General features: G+C 38.8%; 1 protein-coding gene across 1 annotated transcript in view; it reads right to left on the bottom strand.

Annotated features, from left to right (window-relative positions):
• Positions 1 to 8,558, bottom strand: part of LOC108244054 (GRAM domain-containing protein 2B) — a 40,079-nt gene that overhangs the window by 8,957 nt on the left and 22,564 nt on the right. Inside the window, exons 8-13 of the mRNA XM_017429914.3 lie at positions 7,345 to 7,425; positions 7,092 to 7,203; positions 5,421 to 5,537; positions 3,533 to 3,623; positions 3,278 to 3,382; positions 3,113 to 3,197 (exon numbers count right to left, since the gene is read on the bottom strand). Of these exons, the coding sequence (XP_017285403.1) occupies positions 3,113 to 3,197; positions 3,278 to 3,382; positions 3,533 to 3,623; positions 5,421 to 5,537; positions 7,092 to 7,203; positions 7,345 to 7,425 (591 nt within the window). The remainder of the gene's footprint in view (positions 1 to 3,112; positions 3,198 to 3,277; positions 3,383 to 3,532; positions 3,624 to 5,420; positions 5,538 to 7,091; positions 7,204 to 7,344; positions 7,426 to 8,558) is intronic.

Raw genomic sequence — 8,558 nt, 5'->3', positions numbered from 1 at the left:
GGGCGTTTATATATGTCCCATAGTACATGTGTTGTACCGAGTGAATCGACTGAAAGGGAATGTAATGTTATGCATATAACTACTGTTCCCTGAAGGAGAGGAACGAGGTACAACACATGGCTGCCCTGCTGCTCAGCCGGGCTCGGTGAAGAGCGGTTATTGAACTGAGGAATGACTGTGATGACGGACGGTTACATAGTGCAGACGGGGCCTGTCACTTGTCGTCATCCTGTCATTTGCCTAAAGGCGTAATTAAAGGTGTCTTCAGCCAGGACACGCGGGAGCGTGATATCCCATAGTACATGTGTTGTACCTCGTTCCTCTCCTTCAGGGAACAGTAGTTATATGCATAACATTATGATTTTTCCCAGTTGAACGGAGTTTCAGAGAAGCTCCCGCCGAACGATTGGTGGATTCTGATCAGGCCAGAGGAGCCGGCCAATCAGAGGAGATTAGGCTTTTCATGAGGAACAGCCTTAATGACGACTGTTTAATAATAGAAACTAAATTCTTACTCCAACACCCTGAAAGCAGGACTGCCTCTGATATAAATATAACTATCTCGCTTTATAGCTTAAAGCAATAGTTCAGATCTTTTGAAGTGGGTTTCCGTGTAAAAGGTATAACAGTTAATAAAAAAAAAAGCCTTTAAAAAATTGACTGAGTTAAAGTCCCGGTGGTGGATAATATGGATAAACTGTGGTGCCCAGATGCTGTTTGAGAGTTACATTAAATTCCATCCCCTGGCTCATGAGATGTTTTGCTAATGGGACAGACAGAAAAACGAACACGCAGGCCAAAACAATATCACCACATCACCAACGGCAGCTGATAATAAAAAAAAGTTTAATTTAACATTTTCATCTGTGTTTTTAGTTTGTCTCTGGTTTGTTTAGTTTCTCTTTCTGTTTATCTGTTTTGACTAAAACAAATTAAACTATAAAATATAAAAACAAGCTGAGATTTTACCTAAAGTGAAGGACCTTCTACAGGCTTTGTGCTTTTGTTTTTACATTCTTCTTCTCTTTCAGCTGTTCCTATTTCAGAGATTTCCACAGCGAGTCATCCTCCTCCATCCTCTTCTGCATCCTCTGTCCTCCATGTCCTCTCTAACTGCAACCATATATTTCCTTGCTGTCTTTTTCTTGGCAGCTGCATCTTTGTCATCCTTCTACCAATATACACACTGTCCCTCCTCTGCACATGTCCAAACCATCTCAGTCTGGCCTCTCCAACTTTATCTCCAAGTCCTTCAACCTGTGCTGTACCTCTGATGACCTCATTTGTAATCCTATCCATTCTTGTCACTTCCAAGGAGAACCTCAACATCTTCACCTCTGACACTTCCAGTTCTGTCTACTTGTTTTTGTTTTTGCATAAAGTGCAATAATATTTATTTTCTGCTGATGTTCCATTTGTTTACAGTTTGTATGTTAAGTGATGCCAACCTGCTGCAAGGTGTGGCTTCATGTTTACTGTGCAAACATGAAACAGTATCTCATTTAAGCCGTGCCTTACTCCACAGTATGGTTTATGCAACAACAAACACAAAGCCCCTTGAAACAACCTTTGTGCTTGCACTTTTTTCAGCTCACTTCTCTTCAAACCAGCCCAATAAAGCAGTCTGATGAGTCTTACTACAATAGAATCAGAGGTACGTCAGAAACCATGTTAAACATTAAAGGATCACATATCGCCCACTGCTTTTATGTCAGAGTCTTAAACCAAGATCATCTTCCATCTTCTGAGTTATAGCTGCTTCGTTCAGACTGTGTGATCTCGTGCAATTATGAATGGGCCGATTACCGGTTTCAAGGTGTACCAAGGTGTTATAAATTCACGGTGCTGATATGGAAAATTTTAATGATGATGACAATGTTCGGCTTTCTGTAAAATGTATAACAATAGTAATGATTTTTCTTCTTGTTCTGGTACTTTGTTTTTCAATGTTCTTATCTTTGTGCTATGTGTGAACTGAGGAGAGACTCAGCTCCTCCCTTCATACACTGTCCTTGACTGTTAAATCTTTCTCACCAGAAGAGAAAGTGCTCAGCAACTATGTAAATGTAGAATCACATAATGTAATGAAACCTCTATAGAAGTGTATGTTGCATTTCACTCAGGGTTCTTCTCCTGATCAAGTTCAATGAGTTGAGTCTCTGAACGCTTTTTGCGTTCGGATTAAAATTCTCTTAAAAGACAAAGATCTACCTTTTTCTGGTTCTTTGAAACAGTCATCTTACTATTTGATAATTATTTATTCCACAACAGTGTAAAAACAACTAAATGTTTCCATCTTACCATTCCTATTGTTTCAATACCTTTATATAAGACACCAGAGAGAAAGCTTTATTTTGTTCTTGTCACATGGAGCACCAAGCAGCCCCTACCTCTTGCTCCCAGCCATCATCAAGCTGAGTACGGTAGCTGAGGGAGGACTCCCCTAAACTTCTTTGCACATTAAAAAAAGAGTTTTCTTGCTTAGTTGTACGTTTTATCCGGTGGATGACACAGCCAGTCATGGCTTGTTTACCAGAGAATCGACACGTCTCTCTTTTCAAGGTGATACAAACGTCTGCACCAAGCTACAAGAGTTAGCATGTTAGCAGGTGAAATATATACAGCTGCTGCAGGTTTGCTAGAAAGTCTAATAACCAGCTGATTAATAACATCAGCTTGTTGAACTCTCAATTTTACATAATAACTAGGAGAACGCCACATTCTGACAAAATATCAACTAAACATCCTGTTGGCTCTGGTGCTTTAGCTGACACTAAATTCAATTTAAATTTCAAAATTATTCTCAATACTTGTGGCTAAAAGTAAAATTTCAGCTTTGATCTTAAATATCATTGAAAATAAGTGTTATCAATAAAACTGCTGATCAAATACTGGTTTGAACTGTATCCTGAGTTCAGGAAAAAGCTGACATTCATATTTAACAGGCTGACTGTCAGCATGTCATCTTGAGCTCTCTTTATCTCTTTATTTATATATGTGCATTAAATCTAAATTAACACTAAGTAATTTTTTCATTTAGTATTATTATTACCCATATAATATTCACTATTAGGTAATATGGGATAATGGGCAGTGGATGCTAATAACAAACCTTCTCTAACTTGAAGAGGTTGGTAGACAGCTCCCCGTAGATTTCAGCAGTCACTTCAACTTGTGACCTTTGGCTCCCAGGGTTCCTGCAACAAAATTTACACCAAATTATCAGACAGAAAAAAACGTAACTTTCTGAATTTAAAGCAGCAACTCTCGGCTTTACTCATTACGACTGAGTTCTCCCATCGACAACAAGGAGTTCAAACAATGCTCGAGAGCAACGATCTTGAAGGCCATGTAGAAGGACGACAGGACGAGGATGCCGACTCTGTTGACGGGCCACAAACACAACAACAACAAAACAAAAACCCATCAGAATAACCAAGTAACACAACCACATTAGGCACAGGAAGTTTGCACACAGCCTGACTGACTCTGTTGTAGCTTCTCATGTTTCACCTGATGGCAGGGTACTCACAAAAACAGATAGATGAAGAGGATGAGATGTAGGGACTTTGGCTGCGAGGAAGAGTTTTTCTGTGTGGGTCCTCGTGTTGGTTTCACTGAGTCTACAGAACATGAAAAAAGGTGTGTTACATCAAAACCTAAAAGAATCTGAAATTAAGTTTAAAAAAAGATCTGTGAAGAAAACAAAATAAACCACATTTGTCTAAGCAAACATTAGAAGCTAGATGGAGATGCAACATGCAGTAACAAATAATAAATGAAAAATTATTTTATTTTCCCTTGTTTTTTATGAAAATCAATAACAACTACAGCGCTAGCATTAACTACGAGAAATGCACCTCGTCTGCTGCCTTTCCTGTGAGAGTTTTGTCTTCTGATGAGAAGTGAGAGAGCTGTCGCTGATTCGATCAAAGCTTAAAAATAACGTCGTGCAAGAACCTGCGCAATTTCGCAAAATGTAACACTCCGATTACAGTCGATGAGGTTCCTTAAAATCAGGCAATCATATTTTTTGACTGGAAACACTGCAACATAAACATGAAGCTAAAGCAAGAAGCTAGTTTGCTTGGCGTCTAATAAAAGCTGGTAACTGTCGCACAAATATTGTGGAAAATATTAAAATTCACGCAAAGAGATTGTGAACGCCAGCTTGTGGCATAGCAAGGGTATTTCAGTATATTTGTTAGAATGTTTACACAGAAAAAAAAACTAAACAGAGAAAAAAAAATCAATTTAAAAACAACTGGAGTAATGCAGAGACAGCTTGAGTGAGTGAGTTTAATGAATGACACCTCAGTGATGTTTCCAGAAATGTACTTGCCTAGTTATTCATCAGAGACATTTTCATGCTTGTTGGATTGTTGAACATCAAAGCAAGATATATTTCAAACTCAGCACTTAGCACTTAACAGCCATAATTGGTATTGTTACTTATTCACATTTAGACCAAATATTACTGTTTGTCTTTCTTTGGTAGGATCATCACTGAACGGTTAACACCCTGATGACCTTTTAGGTGTCTGCATGCAAGCTAAACCCTGTAGCTTCTTGGTTGACTGAGTTCCTGCAGCGTACCCAAAGACAACGGGTATAAATGCTCAACAAGTTGGCATTTATTCTTTGGAAACAACTTCCAATGTTTAGACAGCAAACACATGAATGATTGTAATCTGTGCCAGGACTACTGTGTGGATTTGTGATTTTGTGTTTCAGTTTATTGTTTTTGTTTTATTATTATCTTGTTTCTCCTCCCCAGTCACTCTTTTGCCTTCCTGTCACACCCATCTTCACGTTCCTCTAGTCTTACTAATTGCTTCACCTGTACCTACTTTCCAATCACCTCCTGTTTAAAAACCTAGTCATCCCTTCCACACTCTGCTGGATCATTGCTCCTGGTTCTCTGTTGACGTCTTGCTCCATGCCATGCTAATATTTTGTCACATTTATTTTTTTGCTGCCACGACAGCCTTTTTGTTTTTGTTTATTTTATTTTAATAAATTAGTTTCTAAAGATGAGTCTGCATTCTGGGTTCACCTCCTTCTCCACAGTTCTCAACAACTACAGTCCAGTGAGTCATTATTTCAATGCAGGTAAATACAACATAAACAATTAATAAACAACTTTAAAAATAAAATATAAAAAACCTCCAAGTATTAAAAAAGTTAGCATGTTATATGTGTGTAGCATGCATTAAAAAATGAAGAAGTCATCGGTTCTAAGTGTGAAGCTGTCTGCATGTACCTATTCAAAGTCCATTAACTGGCTTTAACCAGTTTTATCAGTTTAATGTACAGATAGTGTGACAACATGCTGCCCTGTAAATATCTAAACGGGTCAGTGGCCCACAGAAGAGGAAACAAAGCTTCTTTTTACTCAGACAGACGCAGCGCTGAAGTACCATTCTTGAGAGTGGGTCCGTGTTTTTGACTCGGACTCTGGAGGTGAATGTCTGCATGGACCGAAACCTCTCTGCTCTTCATGCTGCCGAGGAACGCGTCTGGGAGGTTTGTGAAGTCTACTCAAACAAACAGACAGAGGTTGCCGCTCCAGTTGCTTGAGCACACAGTACCACAGACCTAAATTGCGTGAAAAATCAATTAAAGCTATCAGCTTGGATGAGGACAGGAAGCTTGGAGGACATTCCGTCTGCAGCAGATGTGTGTGACTGTGAGTCAGCATTTACACTACTGTTGTCCTCTTTATGGTTTCTCTGTGGGTTTCTTGCAGTCAAACTATTTCAGCTTACTTTGTTTGATTTTAACCACTCATCTATACAAATGTTCGGCTCAGCTGAGAACAGTCTTCTATGACTTTTAGATTTTGTCCTTTTTTCATACTTTTCAAAATTTTTAAACACACAAAATATTTTCCCATAACATACAATAAGATCTCTTCAGTTTTATCAAAACAGTTTCCTTTGAAATCTCTTTTAACATACTTGCACTATTTCTCTCTTTTGTATTTCTGCAGCTTTTAACTACTGTTTTGCATCAGTTACAATTTAGCTACTATTTGCTGGTTATATCTTTTTGCTACTGTTGTACAAATTTTAGACTTTTGCTACTGTTTTTCTTTTTTAGCTTTTAGATAGTTTACCTAATTTTAGTTTATAGCTACTATAATGCAAATGTGTTGCTGGTTTTAGATACTGTTTTACTGAATTGACTTTTTTGATGCTTTTATCGTGTTGCCACTGTTCTGCTAAGTGTAACTTTTTGCTTCTATTTAGCAATTTTTTATTTTTATTTTTACGACTTTTGCTAATTTTAGCTTTTAATTACGGTTTTCCTAAATTCAGCTTTTAGCAACAGTTTTGCTAATTCTAGCTTTTTGCTATGGTTTTACGAATATTATCCTTTAGCTACTGTTTTGCTAATTTTAGCTTTCCATTATGATTCTGCTAATGTTAGATTTTTGCAACGCTTTTAGTTATATTAGCTTTTAGTTGCTGAACTGCTTATTTTCTAAAATGAGCAGTTCAGCAGCTTTGACCTCCTGTATTACCACTATTATGCTTGTTTTAGAGTTTAGCTGTTTTGCTCATTGTTTTGCACATTTTTGATTTTTGCTACTGTATTGTCAATTTTAGCTTTCAAATACTGTTTTCCTTATTTAGCGATTAGCTAAAGGTTTGCTAAGTTTAGATTTTAGCTAGGGTTTTAATAATTTGAGCTCATTTTATACTGCTTTGTTATCTTTATTTTCTCTACTGTTCTGCCTGTTTTAGATTTTCACTGTTTGCTTGTATTTTGATTGTTTGGTTCTGATAGTTTCAGCTTTTGTTCTGCCCATTTTAATTTTAGCAACTCAGTTGTAGCTTCTTCAGCAAACGTTCAGCATTCACATTGCATTTTTGTCGAAAATCCTTTTTTGTCTAGTTTTTAAAGTCATTGTTTTCACACCACCTGTACCTTTTCAGGATCGAATGTTGCTTTCCTTTTTTAACAAAGATGAAACACAGAATGTATGAGTCACAATAACATCGGACACCTCTAATAATGAACTGCACAAAGTGTATACAACAAACTGAGTGGAGTCTCGTCATGTTGAAAGAAGACAAAACACACACCGCTTATTTTGTCATAATCTGGAGTCTGAGAGCCGGAGCTGCTGCTCTCCATCATGTCCTGTCGCCTCTGATGCATGACTCCATCGAAGTAGGAGAAGTCTCCAGAAAAGTCCTGCAGCACACACGCACATGCACCAATGGGACAACCACAAGCAGAGCGGGTGTTATATTACAGAGAGAACAATGCACGGCTATAGACTTTTCATCCTGAACAAAACATTCCTGGAAACAGAAGAACGGATCCCAGACTGACCAGAGGAAGCGACGGCGGGCAGCTCGTTCTGAAGCTGGCTTCACAGGAGGAAGTTACAGGGCTGCTCCTGATCTTATCCACCTGCGAACATATACGGTTTCATGTATAGAAAATAATTAGATTGTTACAGGTCAGGGTTTCCCCCAGTGTATTTTAAGCCTGGTGGGCCACCAGGCTAAACTCCGCTTGTTTATTATAAATGCGTCATTTTTTTTATACACGTTTTGTTTTCACCCGCACCCCCAAAACTGCTACCTTAATCTACCTCACCGTGTGAGGGTCCGCGCGCCAACAGTGACGCAATCGCGCTGTCCCCGCCCCTACGCGAAGGCCCCATGCGGTGTCGCATCGTTCAGCTTTTGTAACTTGGTGTGGCCCGTGCGCACCGCGCTTCATTCAAAATGGACGGTTTCGGTGCTCTAGTGGCAGGGACTTGCGGTCAAAAAAAAGATAACATAATATGAATATTAATATTTGTCCACTGATCTTTATATATGACTAATTTTCGAACATTTTTATGGTCAAAATCGCTGAAATGGCATATTTCCTGTTCAAATACATGGGTGAAACGCGAGGTGCGGCAGCAACGAGCTGAGCCTCACCTCTGAATGTGCAATCCATCACAAACTGGGTTGATACATGCAACTGGCCCGTGCCTGTTGCCGTATCACTGCATGTCACCAATATAATGGTTTATATACCCTGATTTTCCACAGTCTGGCTAATGTCTTTAACCATTTACGTTTAATGTTTGTTACTGACATATTAGTTTTGCTGAGGGGACATAAAACCGCGGTGAAAAGGCACAGGATGAGACAGGGCAGTACTCTGCCGGACTGAAGGGGCGCGTACGTGAGCCAGCGGGTGCTTGTTGCTGCTGTCCTTTTACACAGAGGGGAGTGAGAGTCACGTGCACTGCCGCGAGCCGTTAATTTTTGTTTTGCACCATCAGACTGCCAAAACAGTAATTGTAACGTTTTTTTCTTATCTTATCTTTAATACGTACGTGTGTACGCGTGAGTGAGAGAGAGAGAGTGAGTGTGTGTGTTTGTTAGTGCTGGGCGATATGGAAAAAATTCTATATCACGATATGGATAATTTTATATCACGATAACGATATATATCACGATATACCCCAATTACGTACGTTGTCAGTTATTCTCTGAAAAATATGAAAAAATAATCTAATTTCTTACCTTTTTCAAGCTTTATTT

This window comes from Kryptolebias marmoratus, linkage group LG14 (genome assembly GCF_001649575.2).
Source record: "Kryptolebias marmoratus isolate JLee-2015 linkage group LG14, ASM164957v2, whole genome shotgun sequence".
In the NCBI taxonomy this organism is placed as follows: Eukaryota; Metazoa; Chordata; class Actinopteri; order Cyprinodontiformes; family Rivulidae; genus Kryptolebias; species Kryptolebias marmoratus.
The sequence above is the reverse complement of the archived record's forward strand: the minus strand, read 5'-3'. Positions and strand labels throughout refer to the sequence as shown.